Source organism: Lemur catta, chromosome 3 (genome assembly GCF_020740605.2).
Source record: "Lemur catta isolate mLemCat1 chromosome 3, mLemCat1.pri, whole genome shotgun sequence".
Lineage (NCBI taxonomy): Eukaryota > Metazoa > Chordata > Mammalia > Primates > Lemuridae > Lemur > Lemur catta.
Genome location: NC_059130.1, coordinates 125,640,184 through 125,657,163, shown reverse-complemented (window position 1 = coordinate 125,657,163; position 16,980 = coordinate 125,640,184). Strand labels below are relative to the sequence as shown.

General features: G+C 54.5%; 2 protein-coding genes across 6 annotated transcripts in view; one reads left to right on the top strand and one right to left on the bottom strand.

The window, feature by feature from the left end:
• MORN1 (MORN repeat containing 1) overlaps positions 1-3,930 on the bottom strand; it is a 45,518-nt gene extending 41,588 nt beyond the window's left edge. Inside the window, exons 1-4 of one of the 2 annotated variants that reach the window (XM_045548715.1) lie at positions 3,836-3,930; positions 2,656-2,727; positions 1,718-1,816; positions 832-942 (exon numbers count right to left, since the gene is read on the bottom strand). In XM_045548715.1, coding sequence (XP_045404671.1) covers positions 832-942; positions 1,718-1,816; positions 2,656-2,727; positions 3,836-3,911 — 358 coding nt within the window. In that variant the 5' untranslated portion in view covers positions 3,912-3,930. The remainder of the gene's footprint in view (positions 1-831; positions 943-1,717; positions 1,817-2,655; positions 2,728-3,835) is intronic. The other variant, XM_045548716.1, reaches the window with a different exon arrangement.
• Positions 3,931-4,157: 227 nt separating this feature from the next.
• RER1 (retention in endoplasmic reticulum sorting receptor 1) lies at positions 4,158-16,873 on the top strand. 4 transcript variants are annotated; one of them, XM_045548712.1, is made up of 7 exons: positions 4,158-4,348; positions 8,886-8,973; positions 10,519-10,623; positions 12,901-13,000; positions 14,254-14,332; positions 15,443-15,578; positions 16,221-16,873. In XM_045548712.1, exons 2-7 carry the CDS (start codon positions 8,893-8,895, stop codon positions 16,308-16,310), a joined length of 591 nt encoding a protein of 196 aa, XP_045404668.1. In that variant the 5' UTR covers positions 4,158-4,348; positions 8,886-8,892; the 3' UTR covers positions 16,311-16,873. The 4 variants fall into 4 exon arrangements, with proteins under 4 accessions (XP_045404668.1, XP_045404669.1, XP_045404667.1 ...); XM_045548713.1 differs by having other exon boundaries at positions 4,186-4,348; positions 8,892-8,973; XM_045548711.1 differs by lacking the exon at positions 4,158-4,348 and adding an exon at positions 4,530-4,650.
• The last annotated feature ends 107 nt before the right edge of the window (positions 16,874-16,980 follow it).

Genomic DNA, 16,980 nt, shown 5'->3' with positions numbered 1-16,980 from the left:
GGGCAGCGCTCGGCCTGGGCCATCTGCTCAGAGCACTCTGACCGGAAAAGGCGGGAGGCGAGACTACAGGGATGCGGCTGCACTAAGTGGTGTGGTGTGTTCAGATTGTGGACAATTCAGAAATCCGAGGAGAGTTCTACTTACTAACATAAGGAAATGCTGGAAAAAGGGAAAGGACGTTAGGTCTGTGATGGGAAGTGTCACAACCCACTCCCCTTGTTGCCAGGTGCACTTGGTCTTTCAGCCCCGGGGCTGCGCTGGCTCAGCGGAGGTGCAGGCACAGGACAGAGTCCCGTGCCTGGGGCCGTGAATGTGGCCTCCCGACCCTCTTTGGCCAACAGAACACGGAGGAAGTGACCAAACCGTCCAAGAGACTGCCGCACCAGGAGTGGGGCTTCCCAGACCTGTGAGGACCTCAGGGGCCGTCAAGGCCTGGCCGAGCCGCTGTGTGTGGGCACCAGCGACCCCCGTATGAGACAGAAGACCTGCCCGGTGAAGCCCAGGCCACACTGCTGACCCAGGAGCGTGAGCAAATAATTAAATGTGGCTGTCTTAACCATGACGCTGTGGGTGGTTGCTACATAGCAGCGGATAACCGAGGTGTGGCAAGTGCCCCGGGACACAGCCGGCTGGGGCCCTGCCAGGCACAGCGGCTGGAGCAGTGAGACACACAGAACTGCACCAGACGCAGCCTGCGGCGGACAGAGGAGGGCTCAAGCCCCCACCTACTCCCCCAACCTCTAGTCAGGCGGGTCAGTGGTTCCCGTGAGAGTCTGCCCCTCCTGAGCGCCCCGCCCCGCACAGCACCAGCGAGTGCTGTGGCCGTCAGACCTTCCCGCAGGCCGTGGGAGACCTCTCCTTCGTAATATCCACCGGCTTTGTACTTCAACACGCCGCGTCCTTGAGGCTCTCCCAAAACAAACTGTCCGGAGTAGGTGTTTCCTGATGCGGACAAGGAGTGGGGGAAACAGGTGTTCAGGCCCAGTGTGCTAACAGTCACTCCTCTGTCCCCTGACCGGTGGTGGCTGCAGGTACCATTTCAGAACGGATGCCCGTGTCTCTCATTGCTTAGACTGGCAAATGAGGGAAACACGGTGAGAGGGGTCTGGTCCTCTCCCCACAGCTGCGAGTGTGACAGCCGAGGCTGACACTCGGGGGGGCCTCGGTATTCAGAGGATCCACTGCCCTGTGCCCAGGGGCAAAGGCCCCTCCGGGTCAGAGACTTAGGGGTGAACCCTCTCCCAGGCTCTTTAAAAACCAACTGAAAGCCAAGCCCCAGAGAAAAGCTCCCCACTGAGGACTGACCCCCCCATCTGCCTGTGAGGGTCTGAGGTTCCTGGAGATGACCCCTTGCAGCCGGAGTGAGAGTCACCGGAGCAGTTTTTTCTTCTAGGGATACAATGTGGCTGAAATAACTTTAAATAAAAAAGGAAACAATATAGCTCTGGATTGATAAATCTTTATTCCAACAAAGCCTTATGGGGAAGGCAGAGCTGCCAGTCAGGTGAGCACAGAGCCTCAACCTGGGGTTCCCACGGCACCCCTCATGGGCATAAAGGCCATCCAGGCCGTGGGGCTCCGCGGCTGCCCTGCCCCAGCCTGGGTGTGTTGAAGTTACGAGACACGGCAGGGGACCAGAGGCTCCTGTGTCCAGAAGCGAGAGACCAACTGACCCGAGACGTTTTTTGAGAACTCGTCCCCCATCCCCAGAGCTAACCTGACCAGGCCCAGTGCTGGCAGCCTTCTCCTGTGATCTCTCCGTCCACAAACTCTCCTTCGTAATAACTTCCGTCTTTAAACAGCAACTTCCCAACACCTAACAAAAGACAGCACTGTGAAGCCACCCACAAAGACCCCGTGCGTCGTCTCGGGCTTCTTTCTCAGGGTGAGGAGCGCGGCTTCCGGATTGCGTTTGGCTCCGTCACTTGCCTGACACACTTTTATACAGAAAATGTCCTTACAACATCCCCTGGAACATTCCTGCGCACCCTGCTCTTCTAGCCAGAACGACTGCACGGGCGTTGAGAGTGCAGACGGGACCTCAGAAGGGACACTCCCCTCACCTGCCCCCGTCAACATGGGGGACGAGGAGAGAGCGCAGGGGGACACAGTGCAACGCTGACGGGCACATGTGCACAGGGGGAATGACTCTCTCCAGGCCGGGCTCCGACGACAGAGCTTGACGTGAGCCTTCACGCCTGGCCTGGGGGAAGAGGCCCCTGATGGCAGCACAAAGATAAGAAGCATCCGTGTGGCAGAAACACTCAATAGAAGCTAAAAGGTTAAAACTACAGAAAATATTGACAGGCAACAGATACAAAAAGAGCTCACGTAAGAAAATGCCAAAAGACCAATCTTGCAGTGAAAGGAACAGGTGCACGATGGAGCAGGTGGACTCTGGGGGGAGAGGAAGGAGCCCAGACCCCCAGAGCGGCACAGACTTCCCGGGGCGGGGGCGGGGGGAGTCCATGGGGTTTTGACTTTATACTTTCTTTCTTTTTATTGTTTGGCTTTTCTACAAAGGTAGGTTGACTCTTTATAATCAGAAGTAAACCATAAAGCCGGTATTCCCAGGATTCCTGTTTCCGCTGCCCAAGCTCCCCAAGGAAACCGGCCCTGTCATCTGTGAGGTGGCAGCTGCAGGAGGCTTCTTACCATGTTTCTTCCCTCCTTTCCACTCTCCTTCATATCGGAAGAAAGAGTTGGGGTATACGTAGACACCGTAACCTGAATGTTGAAAAGATGCACACAGGTGAGCATGGGACACAGTCACAGCACTGACATCCAACTGGCATTTGGAGGTGGGGGGCAGCCTCTAGCTCTGACAGTGGGCTGCAGTTCACTTCATCTTCAGTAAACTCCCGACACTGCTGCTAAAAGGCTCAGCGTGGGGTGCCTGAGTTTTCCTGTTTACTGTTGGTCCATCCACTGGGTCCTTTACATACGCAACGTGGATGAGAACCTGCTTGGTACGGAGGAGACAGGCCCAGTGAGAGGAGGGCTAGTTTGAAATGAGTGCAGGTCCCTGAGACAGCAGCAGTGTCCAGGAGGTGGCAGTGGGGCAGGGGGCATCTTCTTGAAAAGGGAACATGTGAGCTGAGCCAGGAAGGATGAGCCATGAGCCAGCTGAAGGCAAAGAGGCGGAAGCAGTGAGTGTACAGAAAGAGGAAGGAGCGGGACTCTCCCATCCCTGTGCCCGGACCCTTCAGTGGGGTCCTACCCCAGGGGACAAAATCCACATTTATACCCAAGGAGGGCCTGGCCAGCTTCATCTCTTCGCACTCAGCTGCTCCCGACTCCCGACCCCAGCAGCTCCTGGATGGGCCGGGCCCCCTCCCCACCAGCTCCCCTGCCTTCAAGGCACAACTTGGGGGCAGGGGTTATGGGAGGAGGGCAGGGGGTGACCGCAGTCTCCTGCATCTGCTATAAATCGAGGTCTGGTTCCACCCGAAGAGACTTAGTTCATTTCAGACCTGTTATTCGACTTTAACAGCTCGGATTAAAAACTCCCCGCGAAACGCACGCCCTAGCCTTCCCGGAGGGCTCCGGCCGGGAAGTCAGGAGGCTCGGCGCTCGTTCCCGCCTTGCCGCTCCTCACCGCAGCCACGGGGCCCGCGGGAGCCCTAGGTGTCCGGGCCCCGCTGCTGTGGCCCGTGGCCCGGACCCTCGCAGGCCGGCGCGGGGGGAGGGAGGGCGGCCCCGGCTCAGGGCGGGCTCCCGGACTCCCACTCCCCGGGGAACGCTTGTGGAGCGAGGGTTACAGCGACCGAGCCCCGAATGGAGCCCAGGACAGCGGCGACCCGCCCCCGGGCCCAGGCCGGGCCGCAGTCGTTACCGTCCCTCGGCGGCCGCCTCGGCGGATCCCGGCGCGGCCCGCAGGAGCCTGGGGTCTCTTCGCCGGCCGCCGCCATCTTGCCGCTAGGGGGTTCCCTTAGCAACCAGCAAATCCCTCTCCCATTGGTCTCTGGCCGCGAAAAGGCGTGGCCGCGGGGGCCCAGTCCCTGGGCGATGACAATCTCTGGACCGGATTTAGCTGGGCCCGGAGCCAGAGGACGCAACTGCGCCTGTGCACTGGGGCGCGTTTCCGCCCCTTCAGCCCCTTCCGCCGAGAGGACAGCCCCGCCAACGGCCTCGGCGGCAGCACCGGAAGCGGAAATGGTTGGAGCTCTTGGCCCCGCCCTCGCGGCCATCTTGGAGGCCCTGGAGGCGGTGCCGCGGAGGACGGAGCGGAAGTTTCCGCTGCAGCTTCCCGGAGCCCGAGCGAAGCGCCGGCGGCCGCCCCTGCCCCGCCGTCCTTCTTCCTGCGGCCGCGAGGAAGACCGCGGCTCGGCCGCAGCGGCGCTGCGAGGTGCCAGGGGCGGGGGCGGTGCGGGCTGCGTGGCGCGGGAACGGCCGGGCGGCGCCGCCTCCGCCTCCTTCCGGGCTGTCAAGGCCACGGGCGGGCGGGGCCGGGCCGGGAATGGTCGTCGGGGGGCCCGGAGAGCACGGACTGAGCCCGGGGCCGGCAGGAGGCCCGCGAGGAGCCGGGAGAAGAGGCCGGGAGAGCACGGGCCGAGCCCGGAGCCGGGCAGGGGCCGGCGGGAGAGCTGCGAGCCCGCTCTCCCTGGCCACTCTCCGCTCCTCGCCCTGCAGGGGCGTCTGGGGAAAGTGGTCAGTCGCCGTCCCCACAGCTCCGTGAGAGTTGGGATGGATTTGTGCGGGGATGTCCTCTTGCCTTCCCATCGCTGTGTTCCTTATTAGGACTTATCTGTAGGATTTAGTATTAAGCCTTTGGGTGAAGATACTGAACGGGCTGAAGGGGAGCTAGTTAAATCCGTCAAGATTATATTTTGATAGTATTCGAAATATAGTCAATAAAACGTAAATTCTCCAGGCTGACGTTTGTACTGGTCAGTGGTCCTGCTGATAAAGTTAACATTTGCGTCCTTGCCAGGGCGCCTTACACCCCACAGGCTGCTTCCAGCCTGAGAACCTTCAGCGTGCTTTTCTTCCTTTTCTCTTTAGAGACTGGCTCTTGGTCCTGGAAGTGCTTTATTCTTAGTTGGGTTGACGTTTCACTTCATAGTAAGATGGCACTCTCCCCATGGGGGAGTAAAGGGTCCTCAGTAACTGAGACTCAGACCGTGACTTGGGTCCTGATGTTAGCTGGCAGTGACCTCACTCAAGGTACAGTGTAAGGGCCAGGTGGAGGTCTAAGATGGTCACGCCCAGAGGAGGGAGGAGCCCAGGTTGTGGCCCTGGGAAGAAGGAAGAGATGGGGACTAGAGGGGCATTTCAGGGGACGGAACAGCATCAGAGGCCTGAACCGGGATGCGGAAGATCGGGGGTGCTTTCCTTGTCCAGGAGGAATTTGGGGGTGGAGGTGAGGGAAAGGTCGCAGCAGCCAAGCTGTCGATGGCCCCATGTGCCTGGCTGAGGACTTCACTCTTTCTGTGGAACGCTTCCTGTGTCAGGAGTGAGGGGCCACAGAAACCAGTGAACGTAACGGGCTCTGGAACAAGGCCCGTGTGGAGTTGTGTGTGTCGTTTGTGGCGTGGTACTCATGGTCTCTGCTTGGAGTGGTTTTATCGTTTTGTTTCCTTTGTGACTGGGCATGAAGCGGTTACGCTCAACAGGCAATTTACTGGCTGTCTGCTGTGTAACAGGCACTGCCAGCTGGTGGGGCCAGGCCTGAACCAGACAAGGGCTCCCCAAGAAGCTTGCTTTCTAGTAGGAGGAAATTGAGAAGTAAACCAGAAAGGTAACAGAAAACAACTGTTAAACAAAATATAATGAAAGCAGGGTGATATGACATGAGGGACTGGTGGTGGTCAGTGTGGACAGTAACGGAGGCCACTCCGAAGAGGTGGCCTTTAAACCGAGCCTCGGAGGGAATCGGGTTGCAGAAAGACCAGCTGGTGCAAGGTCCGGCCCTCACCCAAGAACAAGTCTGACGTGTTTAAGGGGCCGGCACACTCCGTGTGCCAGGCTCTGAGGACTTATCGTGGGCTGACTCCTCAGAAGAACCCTTTGGGGACGGCAGTAAATAAAAGTGCTGTCATCCCATTTCACAGATTGGAAGCTGAGGCATTTTTAAGTAGCTCGTCCAGGTCATACTGCTAGAAAGTGACAGAACTGGGATCTAAAAGCAGGCAATTTGAGTCCAGAATTCACGGTCCTAATCACGCTACCCTACCTCTCTCATGCTGTTATTGGCAGAAAGTTTAATCAAGATGTAGAGCCACATTTTGATATGTGTGTTATATTTATCAGGTAATCAGAAATTGACAAAAGCATTTTTGGTAGGTTTTCTATACGTTCAGTGGAAGAGTGAGAAATTCTAAGCAATCAGCTCTGCTTAGAGAACATTCTCTATGGGATAGTCAGGTATTTTTTTTCTAATATGACTTTATCACTTCAAGTAAAAGTGCTTTAATGGTAAACACTTTGGTCAGAGTAAAATAAGGAAACATTTGCAAGGACTGTACAATGAAGAATATGTCTGGAGTAGCTTTCTGCTGGCCGGGCTTTGGCCTCAATAGGTTGGCCATTCTGGGTAATTCATTCTGATGTAGCCTGTATTTAAATAGGGAATTCTCCCCAGAATGTAAAACTGCACCTCCTGAAAAGCAGACGGGAAGGACCTGGGGCCGCAGCTTGGTGTTGGTTAAATCGTGTGTCTCTGGCCTGTGCAGCTCCGAAGGGCATTTCCTGGTGCCCTTGAGAGTTCCTGGCGCCCGACTTGGTGGGTCCGGGGGCTGGTGTCATGGAATCACATTCCCGCCTCCCGGTGTCGACTTGATGATGTGGCCTAGTAAAACTGTTCAGATAACTTTATTTTTATTTTTACTTTTTTGGAGACAGGGTCTGGCTCTGTCGCCCGGGCAAGAGTGCCGTGACATCATCATAGCTCACTGCAGCCTCAGACTCCTGGGCTCAAGCGAGCCTCCTGCTTCAGCCTCCTGAGTAGTTGGGACAACAGGTGTGCACCATCACACCCAGCTAATTTTAAAAACTTTTGTAGAAACAGGTTCCTGCTGAGTTGCCCAGGCTGGTGTTGAACTCCTGGGCTCAAGCGATCCTTCCATCTAGGCCTCCCAGAGTGCTGGGATTCCAGGCGTGAGCCACTGCACTTGGCTGATAACTTTAATATTTAGGTTGTAGTTGGAAAGCGTATCCACTTGAGATTCAGGATCATACCATGTAGGCTGCTGACTTCATTTCAAAAAGAGGCGGGTTTTCTAAACGCTTGCAGTGAGGATGTGTTTTAGGAGGTATTAGTCTCAGGCGGGTGAGGGTTTCAGTTCTAGCCCCACTGTGAACCAGCTGATCGGCTGGGGCAACTCGTTAGCCTTTGTGAGCCTCAGTTTTCTCATCTGTAAATGGGAACAGTAAGACAACCTCAGGGCTTGCTGTGGGATGATGTCTGTGCCTTTGTGTCTGGAGTTTAATAGAGCCTCATTTTACAGATGAGGAAACTGAGGCCGACTGCGTGGTCAGAGGGTTTGCTGAAGGTCTCACAGCCACTCGGCACAGGTGGGACTTAAAACCAAACTTGAGGCCGGGTGCATGGCTCATGCCTGTAATCCTAGCACTCTGAGAGGCCGAGGTGGGCGGATCATTTGAGCTCAGGAGTTCGAGACCAGCCTGAACAAGAGTAAGACCCCGTCTCTACTAAAACTAAAATAGGAATTATATGGATAACTAAACATATATATGTAGAAAAAACTAGCCGGGCATGGTGGTGCATGCCTGTAGTCCCAGCTACTCGGGGGGCTGAGGCAGGAGGGTTGCTGTGAGCTGGGCTGAAGCCCACGGCACTCTAGCCCGGGCAACAAACAGAGCGAGACTCTGTCTCAAAAAAAAAAAAACAAAAAAACAAAAACCAGACTTGAAACTGAAGTCTTATCCTCTTCACCTGCATGGCAGCAGATGGAGTTTGGGCAGCTGCCACGTACAGATTTGCAGGTGACGGTGAGCTTTGCCCCTGTCATCTTCCCTAGCTTAGGGCCCACGAGGATCTCATCTTTAAAGTAGGAGTGACAGCTGGAAAGCCCTGGTTCCCCAGATGCTTTCCCGAAGAGTGGTGAGTGCCCTGAACCCATCTCATCTCAGCATAGGGTGGCAGCGTGCTCGGGTGAGGAGCCGGGTGTCAGGCTGGTCTCTGGGCGTGCCCAGAGGTGTGGCATGACCTTGGACACGTGGCTCGGACTGTTTGGAACTAGTTCCTCCTTTGTGAGAAAGGGTAACGATGCCCCTTCACTGGGTCATCTGGGAATTAAGTGGGGTAACGTATGTGACCTCTGGCACCTGGGTTCTCAGGTGAATTCCTCGTGGGACCACAGCAGCATGTGAGATAGCACAGATACGGTCCCCTCCAGCTGTCAGAGGAGAAACTGGGACACGGTTGGATGCCTGAAAGTTGCAGACGACATGTTCCTGTTCAGGGACCTTCCCGTCCCTGCCAGACCAGAGACCAGGGCAGGGCATAGAGGAGAGGGGGTCCTGGAGGGGCCCCAAGGGATCCACAGAGGACAGGGGACCCCGGAGGGAAGGTGTGCAGCACCGTGCTGGGCCAGCCAGGGGACCGGGGACAGCAAGGGCGGCTCTTGCTGCTGGCGGGCTGGGTAGTGCCACGTGTGTGGGAGCCAGGTGCTGGCAGTGGGCAGGAAAGTTCGTCCCGTGCTGCCTGGCGTAGTCACCTAGTACTGTCCCTGCCCTCCACCAAAGCCTGTGTGCTTGTGTGTGTCTTTTTCCTGAACATTTCATGGTAAAAACACACAAAGAAATGGTGTGGATGAAATAGTGAATATTGTAAAAACCTACTTGGCATATGAGTGAACATAGGACCAAGTTTTTACATCCCTGAATATTTTTTATTTAAAAGTGTTTTGTGTTTTTCTCAGTTACAGAATGTCCGAAGGGGACAGTGTTGGCGATTCCGTCCATGGGAAACCTTCAGTGGTGTACAGATTTTTCACAAGGCTTGGACAGGTTGGTGGGTTTTTATTTGTAGATCAGTATAAATATTTGGAATAGAAGCTGTTGACTCCTGACACATTTTCCTGAAGGGTGTTTGCTGACGTCCCAGTGGAGGTTGGGCAACATCTTTACTCAACCGTAGGTCTGGGCGGTCAGAAGCCGGCTGCTCGCTATGAGCAGGTGTGCTGGTGTTTGCTGTTGAGGGCCAGGTGCGAAGAGTTTAGGCTTTCGAGGCCACACATGGTGTCTGCCCACATACGTGTTTTCCAGTCCTGGCTCCCAGGAGGTACAGACACGGCTGTGGCGGCTGCTCTGCTCCTGCGGTCACCCCTCTGGACACTTGAGGCCACACGTGCTGGGAGGCCTCGCCCTGCCGCTTCTCTGCAGATGGCTGCTGGACGGGGTTCCCTGGGCGAGAGAGGCCCAGGTGCTGGTCGGGTGGCTGTAGGTCACGGTGGCTGCGGGCTGTGTCGGAGGCTGCCTGGCAGAGCATGGGGCCTGGGACAGCGTCCGACACGGTGTGTCTGGGCTGCAGTCTTGGGGGCAGTCTGAGTCCGTGAACAACTGCAGGGCCTAGTGTTTCAGCATGATTAGAAAATTTATGGACTTTCTAATTAAAAAATAGCATATGTAAAACTATTGATAGTTATTGAAGTTGGATATGGTATGTGTGGGCTCATACATTCTTTTCTGTGAATGTTTGAAAGTTTTCATAATTAAAATTTAAAAATTAAATTTCAAAATTAAAATTAAAAGCATATATATGTAAAAATTAAAAAAATATACAAAACTAAGGGTTTCCTCAGTAATTTCCGCAGCTGCCTTGGTGCCTGCGAGCTCTGCTGCCGGGGGCAGCTGCGGGTGGAGGGGGGGTGGGGGGGGTGGCGGGGGTGGTGCTGGGAGGGCCCTGTGGGAGAAGGGGCTGTGCTGTGAGGTGGGGGTTGGAGATGCACAGTCCTCTCGGGTGAGGTTGGGTCTTCCCCACCGTGATCCCTTTGGGCCGTCACAGCCGCTCCAGTGAGGATTGTTTCCTAGTGTTTTTGCTTAGGAAATGGACCTGCTTCAGGAATTATTGCAAATAATTTTTGGATTGATTGTAGTCATTTGTTTGTGCCAATACATATACGATCTACAATATCTTACTATTTTATTTTATTTTTTCTTTCTTTCTGTCTTTTCTTTCTCCTCTCTCTCTCTCTCTCTCTCTCTCTCTTTCTGTCTCTTTTCTCTCTCTCTCTCTCTCTCTCTCTTTCTCTTCCTCCCTCCCTCTCTCCCTTCCTGACAGGGCCTTGCTCTGTCGCCCAGGCTGGAGTGCAGTGGCACGGTCACAGCTCACTGCAGTGACTGCAGCCTTGAACTCTTAGGCTCTAGGGATCCTCCTGCCTCAGCCTCCCAAAGTGCTGGGACTACAGGCGTGAGCCATGGCACCCTTCCTCTTGCAATTTTGATTAGCTCTTTAAAATGGAAAGCCAGCTATAGCAGAGAGTACAGTTTGTAGCAGAGTTTGATGTGAGAGCTACAGGGTCCACTTCATGCTTTTGAACCTTGTCTTTCTAGATTTATCAGTCCTGGCTAGACAAGTCTACACCGTACACAGCTGTGCGATGGGTTGTGACGCTGGGCCTGAGCTTTGTCTACATGATTAGAGTTTACCTGTTGCAGGTAGGTTTGGGTTGAAATGGCGGACTTGGCTCTGTTATCTGGGTGTGGTGTGGGTTGAGATGTTGTTGGTCCAATTTATCTTTCTTGAAGGACGCGGTCTTTAATAATCACTTCTTTTTTTTTTTTTTTTTTTTTTTTAAAGCCAGAGTCTAACTCTGTTGTCCAGGCTACAGTGCTGTGGCGTTAGCCTAGCTTACAGCAACCTCAAACTCCTGGGCTCAAGCGATCCTCCTGCCTCAGCCTCCCGAGGAGCTGGGACTACAGGCATGCGCCACCATGCCCGGCTAATTTTTTCTATATATTTTTAGTTGTCCAGCTAATTTCTTTCTATTTTTAGTAGAGATGGGGTCTCGCTCTTGTTCAGGCTGGTCTCGAACTCCTGACCTCTAGCGATCTTCCTGCCTCGGCCTCCCAGAGTGCTAGGATTGCAGGCGTGAGCCACCGTACCTGGCCAAATAAACACTTTCCAGTTAAGCACCAAATATAAGAGATATTTCAGTGTCTGCCTTTTAAAAGAGGATTGTTTACAGTTCATCGTAAATCCGTCACATGCTCTCACTAGGGTTCTCAGTGTGTCCAGGACAGTCTTGACCCCGTCAAGATCCTCTGGTGTCCCTCTGACTTGCTTGGGGACAAGATGATGTTGTGTCGCAGTTTTACCTCGTTCCTTGAGTGAAGGGCACACACTTTGGGTGTCGTGAGTGATTCTGGCGTCCAAAAGGGTTTATGTGGCTTTTCTGAGTTAGGCCTTGCGTGACTTTGAGGAGGAGGCGCAGTTGGGATGCTGAGCCAGGGCTGTGTGGAGGCTGCCCTGATGGTCTGCAGGCACCTCCAGCCGGGTGACACCTTCAGACGGCACCTTGGGTGCTTGTTACCCTCTAGTGAGCACGTGGTTTCCAGGAGCAAAGCTGTGGGTGGGAATTCTTTGTGGATCGGAGGGGAGGTGGTTAGTGGTGTGTATGTCCAGAGGAGGGCAGGTTAGCAGCCTCCTCCCCTGGAGCCGTGAAAGGTGTTTCCTCACGTAAAGCATATTCCTTCCTTCCTGATGTCTTCCAAGGTTTGGGAGGACAGTGGTCCAGGGATTGGCGTGTTCACTGCTGGACTGGACAGTGTGTCCTATCCCATGTGGACTGAACATGGATGCTGTTCCGTGTTAGCTTCTGTGTGCTGGTGCTGAGGGGCGAGGCCCTGCCCTGGTTTATTATTGGGGATGTGACCTGCGCTGGATGTTGAAAGCGAATGTTGAGTTCGCTGTACTTGATCTTGGGCTTTATTCTTTTTTTAAATTGGAACTCTGTCCATTCTTTAATGGAAAGAATGACCTAAAAACCTTGAAGTAGGGAATTCAGGCAAGAGCGGGGACTGCAACACACGTGGGTTGGTTTGCTGTGTTCTAAACCCAATTCATGTCTACCTGGGCGTCCCTTCGGGCTTGGCCCTATGACACGAATACAAACATTAAACTTTCACATCTAGGTTTTAGTTGTCTGACTTGAAAATTTTTTAGGCAGAGAGATTTCATCTTATTTGTATGAAAAAGTTGAGGCTTTTAAAATTGATAAAGCAGTTCTGGTTTCTAATGGGATAAACTTGGTGATTTTTAAAATGAATTAGTTGCAAGTGTGTGTTGCGCGCGGGCGTCCTGCCAGCGTCTGTCCTGCTGCTGCACATCTGGAGGAAGGCTTGGTTGAAGACATTTCTGACAACCTCATTCTCCATTTCCTGGCCCTGGATTTCTTCTGGGCAAAGATCATGAACGTTCCTGGAAAAGGGTCTCTGGTGACTTGAGTCCACAGAGGAGTGCCGCGAGCAGATCCTCAGTGGCCGCTGAGGCACTGCCTTGTGTCAGGTGACCCGTTTGCTCACGGCGGGCTCTGGGCCGGGTGTGCACCACCGCCCCGGTGCCCAGGCTGCGCGGGCCTCAGCGTTTGGCTCGGCACGTGGTTTTTGAGAAAAGCCTCCTTTTCTCCTGCCCTCCTGGGCGGGAGCCGGCGGCTGCAGGTACCATGGGTATCTGTGCAGACACCTGCACTCGGCCCTGGGCTGCCCACGTTAGTGTCAGACCCACAGAGTCATCTGAGATAAACTGTCACCGTGGAAGTTTGCTGTACTTCCTTGTCACGTAAGTTATAACCTCCTTGCTATAAGTAAATTGTGTGTGCTTTTCAGATCAGTTAAAACAAAGTCAAGAGTTAACTGGAGTGTTAAGACATGAATCGGTCCAGGTTGGCGGATGGTTGAAGCTTGTCACTGACGCTGTGTTTTCTTCTCTTCCAGGGTTGGTACATTGTGACCTACGCCTTGGGAATCTACCATCTAAATCTTTTCATAGCTTTTCTTTCTCCCAAAGTGGATCCTTCCTTAATGGAAGACTCAGGTAGGGAAGAGCTGGGCACTGTGCTGTTTGTTCGGGCAAGGTTATGACTTTCTGTTCTCTGCATGTTCCCTAAAAACATCTGGGACTGTTCTCTTGGGGTTTCAGTGCCCTGGTAACGTTGGGTGATTAGGGTACATTTGCCTGTAGAAGGACGACTTAAACCCTCTTAATAGCCATGAAGTGGGTGTTCGCTCTGTTATCCCCATTTTGCAGATGAGGAAGCAGAGGCACAGGGTCATGTAGCTTGTCCAGGATCATGTGGCAGAGGGCACAACAGCAGGGATCTGCGCCTGGATGTCTGACTCCAGGCTCGCTCTCCTGACCTCGCCTTCCTGAATAGACAGCCCGTCCTGGAGTCACCTCGGGGTGCCCGGTTAGGTGTCCACAGACAGCTCGCTGGGATTCAGAGACCACGGGACTCTGGCCGCCAGCGGGGGCCCAGGCTGGGAGGCATCTGACTGCTGAGGAGTGATGGGTTGGAATGTTCCTGGCGGGCCTGTGCCACGCTGGTGATGCCGTACCTGCCAGCTGGGCCGAGTGCGCCCGACTGGCCCGCCCCGCGGGAGGGAGCAAGCGAGTCGTTCATTCCAGGCACACCTGTTGCCGCTGCTGGAAAACCGCAGACGCAGCTCCCTGCCCGGCCGTCTCTTTGCTATGGGGGAGACGCTCTGAGCACGACTGTTCTCAAATCATGTGACCAGAAGCCGGTGATTTTTCTCTGTGGAATATTTACTGAAAATATTAAAGGGGGCACACCCCTTTCATTTAATGTTGCTATCAGTGGAGATTAGAAAATCATGGGGAGACTGCTTTTGTCCTCAGTTTGTCTGTCTGTGGGGGGCAGACGAGCGCAGGCCTGGCGGGAACGGCCGGCGCGGGTGGAGGCTGAGCGCCACGGCCGCGTGGTGACCCGGTGCATCCGGCCTGCACCTCCGCCTGCTTGTTGGTGAGTGCGGGTCCTCCAGCCTCTGTGGGCCTCACGGAGCACAGCTCACGTTCCGGAGAATGTGTGTGCGGCCGGGTTCTTTGTGTATTTCACATGCGTGGAAGGCTTTTCTTAAGTCTAGTGGAATCTTTTAAAGTGATGAATTGTAAGTTATCACAGATCCCCATTTTGTCTGGGGTTAGATGGTGTAAATCCATATTTCCATATAGGACGCCTGCTAGTTCAAAATCTGTTGGGGAAAAACTTCAAAATGTGACAGAAACAAAAATATGAAAGGTGCTTCCTCTCTGACTGTTGTGCCTTTCAGACGACGGCCCGTCATTACCAACCAAACAGAATGAGGAATTTCGTCCCTTTATTCGAAGGCTTCCAGAGTTTAAATTTTGGTGAGCGAATCCTTAAAGGTATTGGAGCGTAGCTGTTCAGACTTAGAGGATGCTGGTTTTGTTCTAATCAGACAGCCAATTCACCCTCCTAAAGAAGCGAGAGTTGTGTTGTGCTTTGTGACATTGGTTCACCCAAAGGGCACCTGCTGGGCTGGCCCTGGGGTGACTCACAGGGGCCCCGGCCTCGCACCCTCTCTGGGTTTCCAGTTAGCTTCCGCACCCTGGGGGCAGGGAGGCCAGGCCCGCCGGCCAGTCTGCTCTGCCTCCCTCGCTCTGGGCCCTGTGGCCTCCCTCGGCCGGCAGGGGGACCAGCTTTCTCCAGTGGTTCCCGAGAGTCCGGAGCAGAGGTGCCGGAGTCCACAGACGCAGGGCCAGGCCCGCTGCAGGGGTGGCTGCTGCTCCAGGTCTCCCGTAGGCAGCAAGGCCACGGTGTGTGGGCCGGGTGGACACGGGCGCAGCTCTGTCAGAGGAACAGGAATTCGGTGACCACATCTGTTGGTCCTGCCTTGTGTCCCTGCCCCAGGGGCACAGGAGAGCCAGCATCTTGTTGGATCAGTAAATTGAACAAGCAGGCTGAGCGCCAGTGCGGGTGGGGACAGGCAGGCCTCGGCCAGTCCCTGTGGCAGGAGCCAGAGACACTGGAGCTGGAGGTGGGTGGGGGGACCTGGAAGCCCCTGGGGAGCTTGGACGTGGTTCTGTAGGAAAGGGAGCGCCACGGGGGCTTGGAGTAGGGAGCAGGGAGCCTGACTTGAGGGTGACAGCAGGGACAGCTGAGCGCTGGGTGGGAGAGAGCAACGCCGCGCTCTGCCAGGTCCTGGCTTCTCAGACGGGAGGTGCAGGGCTGGGGCTGCTCCAGACGGCAGGTCCGTCGGTAGCGGGGCGTCGGCTGCAGCCCTGGTGTTTTCTTAGCTTTCAGGGGTCTAAGAGGAGGATGTGTTGTTTGTCGTTAGATGTAGCACACGTGTATCAACTACACACCAAGGACAGGCTGCTCACCTGCTACCCAGAGTAGGGATCCCCTCTCCCTGCGGATGCTCTGGTTTGTGGGCAAAGGCAGGGGCCCAGTGCTGGCTGCGGACGGCAGCGCTAACCTTCTCTCCTCACCTGAAGGCACGCAGCTACCAAGGGCATCCTCGTGGCCATGATCTGTACCTTCTTTGACGCGTTCAACGTCCCGGTGTTCTGGCCAATTCTGGTGATGTACTTCATCATGCTTTTCTGTATCACGATGAAGAGGCAGATAAAGGTAACTACCAGGCGCCGCGGGCGCTCACGTCGGGCACTGCAGCAGCACTGGGCAACGCCGCGCAGATGAGCCATGCGGGGGGTGGCAGCCGTGCGGGGAGTGGTCGCAGAGCTGTCGAGCAGTGCCTTGTCTGGGTGACAGTGCAGCGCTCCATGTCCCCCATGTTCAGTGGCTGCAAACGTGCAAGCTCAGCTGTCGCAGCGAGCAGCTCTCAGGCTCTTTCACTAGATGCTTCCCGTCCCGAGAGCCACGTAGGAAAGCCCTGGTGGAGCCAGGCCAGGGCCCTGGCCGAGGAGGAGGAGGAGGGTGCTGTGCACTGTGAGCCCAGACCGGGGCCCTCGCTCTGCACCCCAGGGGCACTGGCAGCACAGAGGGCCCCGGGCCTCGTCACGCCCCTGTGGCTCTCGCGCAAGAAATGCTGCCCAGGGCCACGGGGTCTCAGTGGGCCTCAGGCCAGATTGTCTGGGCGGGGGGAGGTTTTGCCGTGTGGAGGGAGACGAGAAGCCTGTTACTGGAGTCCTGATTTCATTGATCTGATGTGTAGAGGAGATGGGGGGGCCTTTGGCTGTTCAAGATTTGGGGAAAATGTGATTGATCAGGAAACTTTTGAAATAACTCCAGTCTGTCTGTTTGTTTTCCCAGCACATGATCAAATACCGGTACATACCATTCACACACGGGAAGAGGAAGTACAAAGGGAAGGAGGACGTGGGCAAGGCCTTTGCTAGTTAGAGCCGGACTGAGTCTGTCACACGCATTGAAAGAACGGTTTTGAGCCATTGTAACAATGCCTTTTTTCTTCACATAAAGTAGTTGATTACGAGGGAGTCGGATTTTCTTTTTAAAAAGGATCTTCAATTATTTGTAACTGAAATATCAGGTTCTTGAAGAAACTGGCATTTAAACCAAATCGCACATTTCTTTTTCAGTGATGCTCAAGTGTTTCTAACGATGGGATTTTAGTAAACCAGCTGCAGGCTCGGGAGGCCAAGTGGGTGGCGGCTCGCTGGAGCGAGGGGGCGGGTGGCCGTCCCTGCCGCGGTGCCAGGTGGGTGGACAGGAGTGAGGCTCGCCAAGGAGGAGCGCCATGGCCACTCCACTGAACCGGAGGGACGATGCCAGCCTGATTCCTGCGTGTTGGAAAGGACTAACTGTGGGTTCTAACGCCAGTTTCCTGATTTCATCTCACTAGAGATGTTCAAAGTTGGCCTCTATCTTAATGACTCAAAACTTTGTTCTTAACTACCATGATTGCTTTCAAGGGCCTGGAATTATAAATATATATTATATTTTAATTGTTTGAGATTATTTTGACACATTTCTTTGATACATAGTTTGTTTTGTTTTTGATTAATTTAAATTTGTGGTCATGCGGTGGCCCCTTTGAGGAAACAGCAGAACT

Bases quoted from the DNA above. Each gene is read 5' to 3' on its own strand.
- RER1 (XM_045548712.1), top strand. From the start codon at position 8,893: ATGTCCGAAGGGGACAGTGTTGGCGATTCCGTCCATGGGAAACCTTCA. The intron at 13,001-14,253 runs GTAGGGAAGAGC...TGTGCCTTTCAG, and splicing joins TTCCTTAATGGAAGACTCAG to ACGACGGCCCGTCATTACCA. The intron at 14,333-15,442 runs GTGAGCGAATCC...CCTCACCTGAAG, and splicing joins CTTCCAGAGTTTAAATTTTG to GCACGCAGCTACCAAGGGCA.